The 16,064-nt window shown below is 52.8% G+C and overlaps 1 protein-coding gene across 1 annotated transcript in view; it reads right to left on the bottom strand.

The window, feature by feature from the left end:
- Nucleotides 1-763: 763 nt before the first annotated feature.
- Nucleotides 764-16,064, bottom strand: part of NUP188 (nucleoporin 188) — a 38,521-nt gene continuing 23,220 nt past the window's right edge. Inside the window, exons 20-43 of the mRNA XM_007471801.1 lie at nucleotides 15,486-15,606; nucleotides 15,301-15,367; nucleotides 14,491-14,619; nucleotides 14,044-14,183; nucleotides 12,771-12,877; nucleotides 11,536-11,742; nucleotides 11,247-11,416; nucleotides 10,665-10,734; nucleotides 10,191-10,258; nucleotides 9,565-9,760; nucleotides 7,256-7,333; nucleotides 6,856-6,941; nucleotides 6,468-6,613; nucleotides 6,068-6,249; nucleotides 4,599-4,799; nucleotides 4,357-4,449; nucleotides 3,836-3,994; nucleotides 3,350-3,487; nucleotides 2,632-2,706; nucleotides 2,320-2,544; nucleotides 2,062-2,193; nucleotides 1,769-1,842; nucleotides 1,510-1,639; nucleotides 764-1,381 (exon numbers count right to left, since the gene is read on the bottom strand). Of these exons, the coding sequence (XP_007471863.1) occupies nucleotides 1,205-1,381; nucleotides 1,510-1,639; nucleotides 1,769-1,842; nucleotides 2,062-2,193; nucleotides 2,320-2,544; nucleotides 2,632-2,706; nucleotides 3,350-3,487; nucleotides 3,836-3,994; nucleotides 4,357-4,449; nucleotides 4,599-4,799; nucleotides 6,068-6,249; nucleotides 6,468-6,613; nucleotides 6,856-6,941; nucleotides 7,256-7,333; nucleotides 9,565-9,760; nucleotides 10,191-10,258; nucleotides 10,665-10,734; nucleotides 11,247-11,416; nucleotides 11,536-11,742; nucleotides 12,771-12,877; nucleotides 14,044-14,183; nucleotides 14,491-14,619; nucleotides 15,301-15,367; nucleotides 15,486-15,606 (3,171 nt within the window). The 3' untranslated portion in view covers nucleotides 764-1,204. The remainder of the gene's footprint in view (nucleotides 1,382-1,509; nucleotides 1,640-1,768; nucleotides 1,843-2,061; nucleotides 2,194-2,319; nucleotides 2,545-2,631; nucleotides 2,707-3,349; nucleotides 3,488-3,835; nucleotides 3,995-4,356; nucleotides 4,450-4,598; nucleotides 4,800-6,067; nucleotides 6,250-6,467; nucleotides 6,614-6,855; nucleotides 6,942-7,255; nucleotides 7,334-9,564; nucleotides 9,761-10,190; nucleotides 10,259-10,664; nucleotides 10,735-11,246; nucleotides 11,417-11,535; nucleotides 11,743-12,770; nucleotides 12,878-14,043; nucleotides 14,184-14,490; nucleotides 14,620-15,300; nucleotides 15,368-15,485; nucleotides 15,607-16,064) is intronic.

Here is a 16,064-nt window from a genome sequence, read left to right as displayed (position 1 = left end):
GGTTGAACCCAGGCCCCCTGCAGTGGAAGTGCAGGGTCCTAACCACGGGACCACCAGGGAAGTTCCATGAAGCTGCATAATAGATGTTTTATTCCTAAGAAAAACTTGCCTAAAATCGGGTAGAGTGGACTGTAAAATTTGCACGATAGTTTAAGCTCGAGTAACTGACAGCTGACAGTGCTTCCCAGGGGCCCGGCATTGAGCCAAGCATGTTCACGTGTATTCTCGTGTCCTCGCAGACGAGGGAAGAAGAGATCAGAAAGTCACCTCCGCACCGTTCCATAACTGGCAAGTGGCCACGCAGGGACTCTAGTCCAGGTCAGTCTGGTTCCAGAAACTTAAAGTGGTAGCTCTGGGCTACAAGCCAGTTTTAGCCGGGCCCAGAGCTCTGTGATTAGGTCCCAAGGAGGCTAGAGGCTAGAGGCTGGTGGGCCCTCTGAAGGGAAGGGGAGGCACAGAGCTATAAGTAGGAGCAGAGCTTCAAGGAAGGCTCTACCCGGTGGTGGGCTCAGCCAGCTGTAAGTGGAGGTGCATGGTAGGGGTCGGGGACAAGACCTGGGCGGGGGCCGAGGGGGCGGAATCTGAGCGCCCACCCAGCACCCGCAACACCAAGACGTGAACAGAGGAATGTTCGTTAGGTCAGTGGTGGCTATCTCGCCTTCCCCAAACCTCCACTCCACTCTGGGCCCTCGGCCGAGGGAGGCGGTTCGATGCTCTGAGAGAGCTGGTTAGTCGTTGGGCTTTGAAGGTAAACCCCACACGGTTGTGTATAAACAGTATTTTAATATTTGTATAAATAGACCACAATATTACCCAAAACTGCAAGAACAGAGCGTGGAAAACAGATTCTCAAACCCATGCGTACAGCCTCTCCTGGTTGCACGTGACACTGGCTCCCCCATCTCTCCCCCGGGGCCAGGGTCACGTGCTGTGGGGAATGCTTGAAGGAAAGGAATACACCTCTTGGGGGCATTCTGAACATGAGACTGTGAGCGCAGCAGACTCGTGGCTCCCCGCTGTTGACCTCTTGATCTATTACAAAAATAATGCTGGGGGCTGGTGGCTGGAGTCGTGGCTACTCTGGGGAGGGCGAGAGGAGCTGCTCTCAGCCCCAGACAGGCCCCTCAGGCCAGCAGCACCCCTGCTGCCCAGGGCTGCCGTGCAGGCTGGTGGAGAGTGGAAGGTGGGCGGCGGGCCCGAGGCCCTATCTTTGCACGTGCCGGACAAAGGCCTGCACTAGCTGGATCAGAGGCTCCTGACTCTCAGGGTTGACCTTGGAGAGAGAGGTGGACTTGCCCTGAGGCGAGGGAAGGATGCCAGCAGCAGGGGAGCTGGGGGCTCCCCGGCGGAAGTAGCGGGAGAGGCTGGAGAGCAGAGTGCTCTGCAAGAGAAACAGCACCTGGTGAGGCCCCGCGTCCCCCACCCTCAGGGCTGGCCACGGCAAGTGGGGGACTGGGGCCCCTCCCCAGTGGCCCTGCCCCACCAGGCAGGGCCCCCTACCCATCCTACCAACTCTGAGCTGAGCTCCTGCTTCATCCGCTGCTTGTCCCGGGGGTGCACAGCCGGGTCCCTAAGGTAGCGCGTCGCCTGGGAGATGAGCAGGTAGAAGCAGTTCTCCATGGTGAACGTCAGGAGGGACCTGGGGAGGGCGGGGGCGGGTTGGGCGCCACTGCCGGGAGGGCCAAGCTGCCAGTGAGCCGGGCCAAGAGAGGAGCCAGCCCAAGGCCGCCCCAGCCCCAAACCAAATCCCAGAAGGAGGCTTTCTTACTTCAGTGTTCTGCTCCCTTCCGCTTGTGTGCTGAGCCCCACTGCCTGGGTGAGAGGCTCCTTTTTCTTATCCAGCTGGAGAAAAAGAAAGGGGGGTTAAAAAAATAAGGTAACAGTAACAGCTCCAACTCAGTGAGAGCCTCCATTTTGCAGGGCCTACATTAAGCTATTTTATCAGTTATTCGTTTAAGTCTCACGCTAATTCTTACAGGTCAGCTCCATCACACTCACTTTATGAAGGGAAGGGTAGATAAACGTGCCCACTGGAAGACGTGGGCTGAGGGGCCAACTCACCTCTCCAAGCATGTTTAGGGCCACATTCACTGTGGCCAGAAGGGTCCCAAAAGAGGGGGCCACTTCGGAGTCAAAGGTGGGAGTGGTGAAGCTCAGGGCAAACAGGAAGTCGTATTCAGCAAGGTCCAGGGACTGCAAGGCAAGGCAAGACGAGAGCGATGTGGGGCCCCACAGGGCCCAGGCAGCTCTTGGTGCAGAGCAGGGCACAGCAGAGCCTCACGGCTCCACTGGAAGCCGCTGGCCCCGTGTGGCTGGTACCTGGTCCAGCAGGATCTGGCACACGTCGGGGGTGAAGTGGCGCAGGGCCGCCAGGGTCCTGCTGAGGATCTTGAGGAGCCCGTACTGGACGGTGTGCAGGGCCCGCTGCTCCGAGGCCTCTGTGTCAGGAGTGGGCTGCTTGGAGGAGGAGCAGGAGGGGGCAGCTGTGGGTGGCCGCTGAGCTCGGGGGGCGACAGCCGAGGGGATGCCCTCCCCGTTTTTGTTCTGGGGGGGAGACAAGAGATGGCTGGAGCCCACGGAAGCCAGGGGTGAGGCAGTCCAGGCAGCAGCGGCAGACAAGGGCTCGGTTACCTGCAGGTAGTGCTGCAGCATCTTGCGGCTGTGCAGGAGGGAGGTACAGGCCTGGCACAGGTAGCCCAGGTTTACCTAGAGCAAACCCAGGGGAGGGGTGAGGGGGAGCCTCGAGGCAGCAGCCCAACCAACTAGACCGACCACGCAGGTCTCTATGGTAACAACGAACTTGTCCGGCCCCCTGAGCCCGTCCCTACATTCTCTAGCTCAAAATCTCACAGCCACCAAGCACGCTCGACTGCAAACTGTGGGTCAACAGATGCCTGGACGGTTTCCCTGGGACCCAGCTAGATGCCAGGCACAGTATGAGGTCCTAAGTAAATAAGTAAGATGGGGATAATTTTCCCATCTTACAGAAGAAGAAAAAGGCTTCGAGAGAGGTGAAGTAACTTCGCCAAGCTCACACAACCAGCAAATGACAGGCCCGTCTGACTCCAGAGCCTGTGTTCTTTCCCTGCCCGCCTCTTCGGCTGGCTCCCAAGTCCTGTTCTAAGGGATGCAAACCAAGGTCGATCCCACAGAGCCCAGCTTCTCAACCTATGAGGCTGCCCTGTCCTGTGGAGGGAAAATTCAGCTCCAGACGGAGCAGTGTGAAACCAAACCCTGTGCTACCTAAAGAAAAAGCCCACGTTCCAGGAACAGGCCTGCGATTCACTGCCTGCCCCATCCCCTCCGAGCATTTCCCCGGACGCTTCAAGAAGCAGGTCTGAGGCCCCACCTGGACGTCCCGCATAAGCTGAGGCAGGTGGAAGTGCCACTCCTTCCTGAAGCTGGAGAGCTGCAGGAGGAAGCCCACGGTGTGGTCCGCCTCCTCCAGACACGCCAGACTCTGCACCGTCCTCACCGCATTGAGGCACTGGGAGGGGGGACACGGGGAAGGATGAGGTGGCTCAGGGACCTGCCACACCTGCTCCCGCCCTCCCGCGCGGAGGAGAGGTCCTGGGTCCACATACGCTGAGGTGGCAGCGTTACCAGGGGGCTGGACAAAGCGGTTTCTGACTAAGAGGTTTCTGTCTGAGCGGATCCCAGGCCATTCCCCTCCCTCAGCAGGGCAGCCACACTGCTCAGCCTGTCAGCCAACAGTCCTTACAGCATCTCAGAAGCGGGAGCACTGGCACCACTCAACTGCCAAGCCTCAGACCCGAACAGTCCAGACGCCCCTGAACCCCAAGCCCCGATTCCAAGGATGCCAGCGGCCCCTCACCTGTAAGGCCCGCTCCTGGTGAACCCCCACGAAGTCCAGGGCCTCGGTCAGGAAGTTGTAGCGCAGGGTTTTCAGGAGCCGCTCCATCAGGGACATGGACAGGCGGTAGACACCCGGCCAAGAGGGGGCGTCCAGCGACTTCCGAGAGGTGCCGGGCGTCTGAGACACAAACAACAGACAGGATCACGATAGCGCAGAGGAACCCAGCTGACAGGTAGAGCGGGGCCTCCTTGCAGCCCATCAGCTGAGGCAGCCTGGCTGGTCGGAATAGAAAAGCTCCTGGAATGGACGGCAGCAGGGCCAGACGGGGTCCGAAGGCAGCAGTTACAGGAATCTAGGTTCTAGACCCGCGTCCAGCACTAACTAGCTGTGTGAGCTTCTCTTGCTAGAGGTCAGTCTGGGGGCGGGGAGGATTCTGCACCATCAGTGCATTAACTAGGCCACTAAAGAGAGCAACTTCTGGGGCAAGTAAAAGCACCAAGGGGGGCTGGGGGAGGCAGTGGCAGGCCACTGGCACTCACCTGCACTGTCCCATTGGTGCTGAGCTGGTACACACTCAGGAGGGGCAAACAAATGCTCTGGGTGATGCCGGCTCCAGCCACTGCTGTGGCCCCCTGGGAGGGAAAGATGCAGAATGAGATGGAAGCTGTCACCGCAGCCACCCCACCCAAGGGCAGGTGGAGGTCTTGGGCTGGGAGACTCACAGGCAGCGTCAGAATCCACCCAGCATAAGCAAAGAAGCTCCCTCGGGCTTGCCTCCTACCTGCTGGGTGCGAGCCAGGGTAAGGAGCAGGTGCAGCGCGGCCTCGGTGAAATGCAGGTTCTGCTTCATGCGAAGGCTCACCTCCAAGGTGGTGAAGAGGGTCGGCAGGAGGGGGAGCCTGCGGGTCACCTGCAGCCACGAGTCGCCATCCTCGTCCACCTCACACAGCTCCTTGGCCAGATGCAGGCCCAGGACACACACCTGCTGGGGCCCAGGGGCAAAGATGGGTGAAAGGGAAGGAGGCAGTGCAGGAGGAGGAGGAGGGGAGGAAGAGGACGGACTGCCCCCGGTCACCCTCCGCTCCGAGTGAGCCGGCTGAGACAGGACTCCAGCGCCCTCCCCCCAACCCCAAACTGCCATCAAGCCGTGTCAGCGCTCCTTCCCAATTCCACCACCCGAGCCCGCTGCTGCGTGGAGGCAAAGTGGCCTCCCCTCTAGCTGCACTGTTGCAGTCACCTACTAAATGGGCCTTCACTCTCTCTGGATCCTCTCTACTCCATTCTTCATCCCAGTGGCTTTTCACACTTACTGTTGACCACGAGCCACCCAAAGTCATAATACGTTTTACACTGCGCTCCAGTATAGGCATACTTACATGTTTTCATTAAACCTACCCTTATCTCCTGCAAAGCACAGATATTTTCGTTTATGTTTTACTCTACTTCATTTAAAAAATGCTGGTTGTGGGGCTTCCCTGGTGGCGCAGTGGTTCAGAGTCCGCCTGCCGATGCAGGGGACACGGGTTCGTGCCCCGGTCCGGGAAGATCCCACATGCCGCGGAGCGGCTGGGCCCGTGAGCCATGGCCGCTGGGCCTGCGCGTCCGGAGCCTGTGCTCCACAACGGGAGAGGCCACAACAGTGAGAGGCCCGCGTAACGCAAAAAAAAAAAAAATGCTGGTTGTAACCAAATGAGCTCAGGACCCATTTATAGGTCCTGACCCACAGTTTGAAAAAGTGTTCTGTACTACATCCAGCACACTTTCTAAAGTACAAATCTCATGTTTTCTCTCCCTTGCTTAAAATCGTTTCCTATTTCACTTAGGAGCCAGACCAAAGACCCTGATAAGGCTGCTGGTCATCTAGCCCCCAGCTCTCCAGGCCTCACTTCATCTTGGCTCACACCAGATGACCGTCACCCACAGCTCAGTACACGCTGTCTTTGCTGCCCAAAGCTCCCCTGCTCCTGTGGCCTGCACGGCTCTACTGGTTCTTTAAGTCACTGCTGAAAGGGCACTTTCTCTCTGAGTCCCTAGATGATGTGAGAACTCCATGTTGCACATTCTCCCTGTTTCACCCCTGCAGGACTTTCCACAATGGAATTCTGACACATCTCTGCTGTCTGATTTATTAACTTTCCCATCAGGCTGTGACTGTCTTGGTCACTAATCAGCCCCAGGGCCTGGCACAGACGAGGCAGCAGTTCATATCTGTGGATGCGTGTGGGAAGGACAGACAGGGTGCCCCCTCACCCCATCCCGCTGGTCCTTGTGCCGGGGCCGGGAGCAGTCGTCAGTTTCCATGCTGTCCTTGTCCTCTGTGGCACTGCCGGATGCCAGACTGTGGCGGGTCTGGTCGAAGAGTGCAATCACCTCTTCTTGGAGGGTCTCACAGACGTTCAGCACCAGCTGGGAGTACTGGGGGATGTCGCTCACTGCAAAGCAGACGGGAGAGGACACTGTCATGCTCACCAAGACATCTGTCCCATGGAAGGGGAGGAGAAAAAGAGTTTTCCTGAAGATAAGAGTTCCGAGACCAAAAACTCAAGCCTCACAGGAGAAACGTCTGGCTCTGAAGTAGAGGAAGCCCTGTCCAGGCTGGCTGGCACAGGGGCCAGGAGACCGCTCCACCGGCTCCTCTCTGCCCCCTCACCTCTCATCTCCTTCATTTGCAGCACCGTGATGAACGCTGAGAACACCTTGGCCTTGGTCTTCTCCATGAGTTGCTGGTCTGCCTGCAGCACTCCCTCCAGGATCTCCGTCAAGGGACTGAGGATTTCATCCACAGAACCTAACTCACTAGAAGCAACGTGGAGAGGAGAGGGTGGGGAGAACACACCTCAGAGAAAGGCCACACACTGCCCTGCTCCCCCTCAGGATGCCTGTGGAGCAGTGAGCCTCACATCAGGTGTCTGCCTGAGTCCCGTTCCCCACGAGGGGAGCCCAGCCCATTTCACACCCACTTCCTCCCCTTCGGGAAGGGTAAGGCAAGCGTCAGTAAAGAGGATGGGACAGGCCGCCCCTCCTGGCACAGGGCTCACCTCTTCCACTGCCGGAGAAGAATAAGCAGCAGAGTGCACATCATGGAGCCCAGGCGGAGGCAGTTCACGGAGGCGGGGACTAGGAGCTGAGGGGAGACAGCACAGTTAACGTCAGGCTTCCTGTGAGCTGATGAGGCGGGAAGATGTGAGCTCCATCCACAGGCACCTTCGGCCTCAGGCCTTTCTTTCCCAGCAGCGAGCTCACAGGGGTGGGTCACGGGGAAGAGGCCAGGGGTTGGCACAGCGGCAGCAGGCCTCTGCCTCCCACTGCAGCCTTGGGCCTCCCAGGCCACTTGAGCCCTTTGACCTGACCACTCTTGCGGCTGCAGGCTGCGAGCAGCTATTTGACCTCGGAGACCTTCTCCCTGGGAGGAATGGGAAATCTCCCAGACACACTTACTAACGCCTTGGTCCCATCGAGCACGTCAAGAAAGAGCTGGCGACGCACTGCAGAGTCAGTCAGGTGCATTATCTCCGCCTGCAAAGGAACAGGAAAAAAACGTCTGGAAAATTCCCCAGACTCTAAAAGCCAAGAAAGGTGGGGTCCTCACCGACTGCCTGTTTAAAATGGGGCTTGAGGGCCCTGCTGTTTCTTTGTCCACCTTAGTCATGGTCAGAACCAAGCCCAGGTTCACCTCCTCCCCCTGATGACATCCTTCCTCTGCTCAAACCCTTCAAGGCTTCCCAGTGGAACCCATCTTGAAACACAAACTCCTCTACAAGGCCTGGGAGCCCGTTAGGATCTGGTCCACCTGATTTTGGTATCATCCCCGTTGTGCTCACTCGACTCCAGCCCTATGGGCCTCCTTCCTCCTCCATGAACAGGCTGAGCTCTTCCCACTTCTGGACCCCTGCATCTGTGACTCTGACTGCCTAGAGCACCCTCTGGAAGGTTCCTCACACACTCAGGCCTCAGTGTGGACAGCACCTCTTCAGAGAGGGCCTCCCGACCACTCCTATCCTCCTTTAGCAGTCGCTACCATAGCATCTTTTATATATATATATATATATTTATGTATGTATGTACGTATGTATGTATGTATGTCTGTCTGTGTTGGGTCTTCGTTGCTGCATACGGGCTTTTTTCTCTAGTTGTGTTGAGTGGGGGCTACTCTTCCTTGCGGTGTGCAGGCTTCTCATTGAGGTGGCTTTTTTTTTTTGCGGTACGCGGGCCTCTCACTGCTGTGGCCTCTCCCACCGCAGAGCACAGGCTCCAGACGCGCAGGCCCAGCGGCCATGGCCCACGGGCCCAGCCGCTCTGCAGCACGTGGGATCCTCCCGGACCGGGGCACAAACCCGTGTCCCCTGCATCGGCAGGCGGACTCCCAACCACTGCGCCACCAGGGAAGCCCGAGGTGGCTTCTCTTGATGCGGAGCACAGGCTCTAGGTGCACGGGCTTCAGTAGTTGTGGCTCGTGGGCTCTAGAGCGCAGTCTCAGTAGTTGTGGCGCACGGGCTTAGTTGCTCCGGAGCATGTGGGAGCTTCCTGGACCGGGGCTCAAACCTGTGTCCCCTGCATGGGCAGGTGGATTCTTAACCACTGCGCCACCAGGGAAGCCCTACCACAGCATCTTCCAAGTGAACTACCACAATCCCAAACTATATTTCTTTGTAAATTTGTTCACAATTTGCCTCTCTCATGGGCCACCTTCCATGAGATCAAAGACCGTATTTGCCTTATTCACTGCTGCATCCCAGTGCCTGGCACACAGTAAGCATTCCATTACTATCCATTAAATGAATGAATGATCAATATCCTGGACTAAACCAGATAGGTTCCCTAGGGGAAAAGAGGATGGCGGGATTTTCAGAGCTGCAATTCAAGAACTGCTGCCCAGGTAGAACCTAAAAGGCAGGTGACACACAAATTACCGCCTGGAGAATCAATCACTCCCCCAAGATGGTTGAGCCTTTTAGTGTGTCTACAGTCTCAGGGGTCCAAAACCACTCTGCCACAGCCAAGCTCCAAGGCTGTGGGCAGTCTGGCGCTAGGGAACAAGTCATGGAAGATGTAAGAGTGTGCCTGGAACAAAGGGCATCTGTTAAGCTGAAGTTAGTAATGAAATCAAGATAGTAATCTGGATTCCCTAAGACAAAACAGGTCAATATCAAGTCCTTACTCCGCAGCATGGCATTGTCAAAGCGCGCGCGCCAAGGAAAAATGCAAATTCTTCCCAAACGTTAACTCTCTCTCTAAAAACCAATGCTCTGTAGACACACGTTGCAGAGACAACGGCCTCTGTTCTTTTTCTAAGAAGACCAGGAAATGCCGTTTCTAGAACCAAGGAAAACCAGCTGTTCCCTAGAGAGGGTGCTGCTGCAGCCGCTGTAGCTACCTGCTGACTAGTCAACAAATATGTACTTAGCGTCCACAGGGCACACAGCGTGAGAAGGCCAACTATCCACGTGCACAAGAGGTGGATGAATGAAGGGAGCCCCTGGACCTATCCAGGGCCGCAAAGGTGGCTATAGGAGGGTTTCATGAACGTCTGAAGGGATTTAAAATGACTTCTCTGCACTTTCTTTAAGGGTCTCTTGTTTGCCCCAAAGCCCTCAAACACCCCATATTTGGCACAGAACCTGTTACATTTTAGCTCTCAGAGAAAAATCCTGATTCATTCTTTATCCCAAGGGGCTGTATCTGCTAGGCATCCCAGCATATCGTTGCTAGTATACCAAAGTGAAAACCGCACCCCAGGAGGTTCTTACGTGACTGGTGGCAATGATGAGAAACATCCTCCAGGCGGAGACCAGCATCTGATACTCTACCAGGGAGGTGCAGCTGCTGCCCTCTGTGTCAGCCGTGTGACCTGCCAAGGACTTGACATACCCTGACCAGTAGGCAAAGCGTTTCTCGCTGGAAAATTTCTCGAGTGTATCTTTTAAAGACTGGTCTAATGAGCCCCTATGGTGCCGAGAAAAACAAAACCTACAGTTAGGTTTTAAAAGCAGATGGGAATGTGATGGGCACAGACTGTTGCTGAGGCAGAGAAAACCACCTCACATGGGCTTAAAAGCAGACAGCTCCCAATCAGCTCTGATGTGTGGGGCTCACACTCGTTGCTCAGCATAATGGGTTAGGCTGAGGCCTTTTCTAGGATTCCTCCTCCATAAAATCCCAAGCACATGGAGTTTGCTTCACAATAACTCTTTCTGACAATCATAAATGCCATCAATGGACTGGCCAGGGACACAGACCAGCGGCCCTCCATAAATGGCTCCAAACCAGCTCTCTCCTCTGCCTTGGCTCATACAGCCGTGCCCTCAGCCGTAGACTACCATGGTCCCGCCACCACAAACCTCTAATTAAAATCTCAAAAGGCGAAAGCACTCACTTAACTACATAGTATATCTCCAAGCAAATTATCTTCATGATTAGGGCACAGGTTTCCAGGATGCTGGGCTGTGGAGGGGGAGAGCAGAGAATCATGAGAACCTCTCCCCTGGTGCCCCGCCCTCCCACAAGGAAACAGAGCAGGGACCCGACACTAGAAAACGAGAAAGCACATTCCCTGTCGAATGTGAGTGGGCATCTAACTAGCAAGAGCAGAAGCATCAGGTCCACAGTGTCTCCAAGTGAGCAGAGACCACAGAGCCAGCAACACAGAGCAGGGCATGCCACTCTCCTTCCCAGAGCAAGACAGCAAAGGAAGAGGAGGCAAGCACTTCTCTGAGAGAGAAGTTTCTAGTGAAGAAAACATTCTGGTTGTTTAATTAGGGGAGGAGTCACTTTCCACAGCTCAGTCTCACAGCCCAGCCTTGACTCCCACGGACTTTCAGTCACTGTCCCTCCCTCCACCACTGCTCACCTCGGATGTTTCTGAGGGAGGAGAAAGGGTTCCAAATAGTGGACTGGTTAAATTCTCCCAGAACTTGGGTCTAAAAAGAAAATACGTGTTGGCAATCACATGTTCTCTTACCCAGTCCCCTCTCCTCTCTCCACCTCCCCTTGGTGGTTACTTCTCCACATTTTATCGCTCCCACGACCCTAACATCTGCTGCATGGGCCGCTTGCTCCTACATAAACATCAAGGGTTCCATGGACAAAACAGGCTCCAAGAGAAGAGCGTGCTCCATTCAGTCCAATGGCTTGAGTGAGCCACTCTCATCTGAATCTACCGTTTCTCATGAACGATGGTTTTGGGGGGTTGGCAGAAGGGAGAAATGCAAAAGGTGGAAACTCTAAGGTAAACACATCAGAGTAAAGGTTACACCTTCTGGTGGCAGCTTTAAAAAGAGAATCAACTCCCACACACCGACCCAGGCACTAAGCACTTTTATGCATGTGCCCAGGGACCTGTCACAACAAATCTCTCAGAATGACTGTTACCCCATCTTACAGACAAGGACATGAGCTCCGGAGGTTAAGTAACTCCTGGAGACAGACTCACTTGGTTCTGAGAACCAGCATGGCACTGTCCCGACGGTCCTGCCACAGGGCATGCAGAAAGGCAATGGCTGCACGGTGCAGCAGCGGTGGGCACCAGTAGCGATCCTGCTGCTGGGAATCAATCAGCTCTAACACCACATGGAGACAGCTCCACACCCCAAGGCTGAATTCCTGCAAGAGGGGCAGGTGAGAGTTCAGCCCCACAGCTTCTGCCATCAACTGGACCTGCAGAGTCCAGCACCCACCTCCCAGGGAGCCATCTCCCAGCTTCATCCCAGGTGCAGGCTCACCTTGGAGCCATCACTGCCATCCTTCACCTCCAGATTCAGAAACAGTTCAATGAGGCCTGGCTGCGTCTCTACGGCAACTGTGAGGAATTCCAGAATCATGACTTTGATGCGCATGTCCTCAATCTTGCTCTGCAGTCGGGTCAGGAAGGCATCGCGGATGGCAGCCGCATCATTGCCCAGGCAGGCATATACTGACATTGGGGCCACCTGGTGGAGACCGGGGCACACAGGCTTAGAGCTCTACCTCCAGAGAAACCTCAACAGACTCCTGAAGGTGCTGAACAACTCTCGGAAAATGCCAGAAAGGGAAACATTCAGATGGATAGCTCTGGGTCAAAGGAGACATCATTCCAACTACAGCAAAAGATGCCCAACGATTCCCAGAAGAAATAGTAATCAACATAAAAAGATGCATAACGTCTCTCATGGTTAAATAAATGCAAAGTTAAAAAAAAGATACTGATTTGTCTATTAGATTAGCAAAGATTAAAAAACTGATGAAGCCACTGTGGCAAGCATACAAGACTTGGCTTTTAGGAGCATAAACTGTTACAATCCTTTTTGGAGGGTAATTTCAAAATTTCTAATAAAAATTAAAATGCCCATTGATAACTATCTAATTTTTAGGAACTGTAAACAAAAGTTTACAGAGTTCTATGGATAAGAATGTTCACTACAGCACTGTTTAACACTAAGACAGAAAATAGTCCAAATGAACTAGGAGGCACCCGTTCTACGGCACTGCCGCGCCAGCATGAGAAACTGGAGAAGCTCCAAACGTGCCCACATGGCAAGACTGAAGGATATCGTGTCAAGTGAAGGAAGCTAGACACAAAACAGTATGTACCGTGGAATTCTGCTTTTGGAAAGAACAAAAGCTCACACCAAACATCCCTTAATATATAAGCACAGATAAAAAGAAATCTGGAGCAATGCGTACCAACCTGCTCATAGGAATTCTTGGAATGAGGAGATCATAGGGTACCTTAACCTTCTATGTTACATTTATCTGTAACATTTAAATAAACATTTTTAAATGAATTTGTATGTCTTTTATAAACAGGGAAAAAACCCACCTCTCATAAAACACAATTTGCGTGCTTGCGTGCGTGTGTGCCTTTATGGCTACATCGCTTTAAAAGTCCAAGTTGGCTACTTCTCTTGGGAGAAAGCAAGAGTGGTCTCAAGCGCAAAGTCAGTTTTCTGGGGCTTTGACTCGTTAGGTGGGATCCTACCGTGGCCAGACGTTTCAGTAGCTGGATGGCAAGACGTGGCAAAGCAGGGTCATGTCTGTGGTAGATGTATTTGGCAAGAACAGCAATAAGGTTGTTCCCATGGGCACCTGAAGAAGTACAGGAAACAGTTTCGACACCAAAGCCTGCCTGATTCAAGCTCTTAAGAGAGCCTTCTGTTCAAAAAGGCTCACATACGTGAGGGAATTTACTCTCAAGTACTTGGAGGGCCAGAGCAAATCTAGGTGGCTGTATCATCCATCCTCTTTTTTCAGTAGCCAAGGGGACAGGCAGGATTGGGGGTAAACAGCTCAATCCAATTCATTAAGAGCAGAAAAAGAGGGACTTCCCTGGTGGCGCAGTGGTTAAGAATCGCTTGCCAATGCAGGGGACACGCGTTCGAGCCCTGGTCCAGGAAGTTCCCACATGCTGCAAAGCAACTAAGCCTGTGTGTCACAACTACTGAGCCTGCACTCTAGAGCCCGCCAGCCACAACTACTGAAGCCCACAAGCCACAAGTACTGAAGTCCACGTGCCTAGAGCCCATGCTCCACAAGAGAAGCCACCTCAGTGAGAAGCCCGCGCACCGCAAAGACCCAACGCAGCCAAAAATAAAAAAAAAAATAGATTAAATAAATCAAAAAAAAAAAAAAAGAGCAGAAAAAGATACATTTTTAAGAAAACAGCCTGTTAACAAATAGGTTAGGAAAACCTAACCACATTAAAGCATCACATTAAAGCATGGCACTGAAATGCTAAAAATCCCAAAATGATACAGCTCGAAAAAGGTCGTAGACGTTACCCAAACGCCTACTTGAAAATGAGGAAACTGGGTCCCAAAGAGATTAAATGAGTAGTTTAAGGTCAAAGAGTAGTAACAGTCAATACTAAACAGGTACCAGGTTTTACAAGTAGTAATTTAATCTTCATTATAATCTCATAATGTAGATACTGCTATTATCCCCACTTCATAGACGGGAAATCTGAAGCAGAGTTGTTTAATTACGTGCCCAAGGTCAAAGCTGGTTGAAGTCAGAATTTGAACCTAGAGAGTCTAACTTTGAACATGTGTTCTTTACTATTATTCTGTCGTCAATAGGAGGAAGAGATGAAGTATGATACAGTCTTCTTATTTCTAAGTCCAGGATGGGAACTGGTGATCACTCCCAAATTTCCCCAAAGAGTTCCATCAGAAAATATTGTTGACCTCTAAAAACATAGCCCGAAGTATGTACTTATGGGCAGAAATGCTGCTGAGTGGAAGAAAATTACATACCATGTTGTGTGAGAGCCTGTTCCAGGGGGGATACCACATTAGAAGGAGGTTTCAGCCGAATAACATTGTTGGTGACAGAGAATGCCAGTTTCACCGTCTTGATCAGCAGCTGGCCCTGCCCCTGGCCCTCTGCCCCATCACTAGGGTGCCAAACAGAAACCAAAGTTGATTCAGACAATATGACTGCATTCGCAATACATGTGCTCTCATGAATTAGATTCCAACAATAATCCCAGAGTTCAACAGCTTCTTTTAGAGGCCCCAGTCCAAACTAGGAGAGAGGAGGAGCAATCAACTCCCTTTGCTATGTGCCAGTCTACAGAGCAGCCACTAGGTTATACAAAGACTATGCCCTAGGAAGAACAAGGTTGTCTTTCTTATGCTGAAGTTCTTACAACATGCAGGCACAATAAAGATAAATGGGGGAAGGTGGCAAGGGAGGCCTACCTGCGGGGCTGAGCAGCCATCACCATGTCGATGGTGTCCACGCCAATGCCCATGATATTGATCACAGTCTGTCCTGCTTCCGTATAGGCCAGGCTGCAGATGCAGAGAGACTGCAGACTGGGGGTATGACTGGAAGACAGACGTGCTCTGAGTTACCGGGGAGCTGCCAAATTTACTACTGGAAGGAAACGGTATTGTCCAAACCTAAACAATTGGACATTAGTGATACAGATCAGCTCTTGCTGCCAGAGGAAGCCACTCTGATTCCTTTCCTTAAACAGACCCTGAGAAGCAATCTAAATGTCCATCAATTAATGGATATGCTTACTGAAATGAATCATAATTAATCCATACAATGGAATGCATGGAACCATTAAAACAAGACAGATCTATATGCAGTGGCATAGAAATAAAAGGTACAGAGTTAGTACAAGCAGAGGAAAAAACCTAGAAGATACACATTAACTTGTTAATAGTCCTGTTTCCCTATGAACATGCATAATTTTTGTAAAGATCATAAAAAAGGTGTGTGTGTGTGTGTGTGTGTGTGTGTGTGTGTGTGTGTGTGTGTGTACAATTTCACTGGGAACAACCTTGTTCCCATTTCATTGGCTCTTCTCTCTTCATAGGGAGAAAGGAGAAACAGCCTGGTGGAAAGCAAGTCAGAACCCAGGAGCACTGAGCTCTGGGCCTAACCAAGTTGAGTACTCTGGAAGAATGAGCTAGCTCTGCACAGCAGAAGCCTATGTCTTCCCTTGCGGACTGGCAGTATCCGAGAGTACCGAGCTCTAGCAATCACCCGCCTCCTACCTGCTGTGCAGGTCTGTCTCATGACACAGGTTCAGTATTGCATGAATCAGCTCCAGGATCAGGCAACCTGGACTCCAGAAAAGACAGAGGAATGACGCGGCCTTGTGTGATGAACCTTATCCCAAGAGAGAAAAATCCAGGGAACCAGCAATTCCTCCCATCTTCCCTGCCCATGCTTTCCTTACCAATCTGTTCTCTCACTCCATGGGAGTTGTACCGCCACTTGTGGTAACTCGGCAGCATCTCCTTCAGCACAAACATGACACAGGGCACCAGCCCTTGGCTCTGGGTACTACCAAGCTGCCCCTACAAGAAACCATGCTGTGAAGGTTTATGCCACTTAAAGGTAAGTCATTTTGTCACTAGAGATTTAACTCCAAAACCATAGGTCCAAACAGGTCCAAAGGAAATCTGGGCAAACCTTGGCCATCAGTGGAAAAAAAAAAAGAAACATCAGAATACTCTAGTTCAACTGAATCCAAGTTGTAGGTTTCTCTAGAACAGAGAAAGGGACTAAAAAGACAATTTGGGGCTTCCCTGGTGGCGCAGTGGTTGGGGGTCCGCCTGCCGATGCGGGGGGGCGCGGGTTCGTGCCCCGGTCTGGGAGGGTCCCGCGTGCTGTGGAGTGGCTGGGCCCGTGGGCTGTGGCCGCTGGGCCTGCGTGTCCGGAGCCTGTGCTCCGCGGCGGGGGGGGGCACAACAGTGAGGGGGCCCCGTGCCCGGCAAAAAAAAAAAAAAAAAAAAAAAAAAAAAAAACAAAAAAA

Source organism: Lipotes vexillifer, unplaced genomic scaffold, assembly GCF_000442215.2.
Source record: "Lipotes vexillifer unplaced genomic scaffold, Lipotes_vexillifer_v1.1 scaffold98, whole genome shotgun sequence".
In the NCBI taxonomy this organism is placed as follows: domain Eukaryota; kingdom Metazoa; phylum Chordata; class Mammalia; order Artiodactyla; family Lipotidae; genus Lipotes; species Lipotes vexillifer.
The sequence above is the reverse complement of the archived record's forward strand: the minus strand, read 5'-3'. Positions and strand labels throughout refer to the sequence as shown.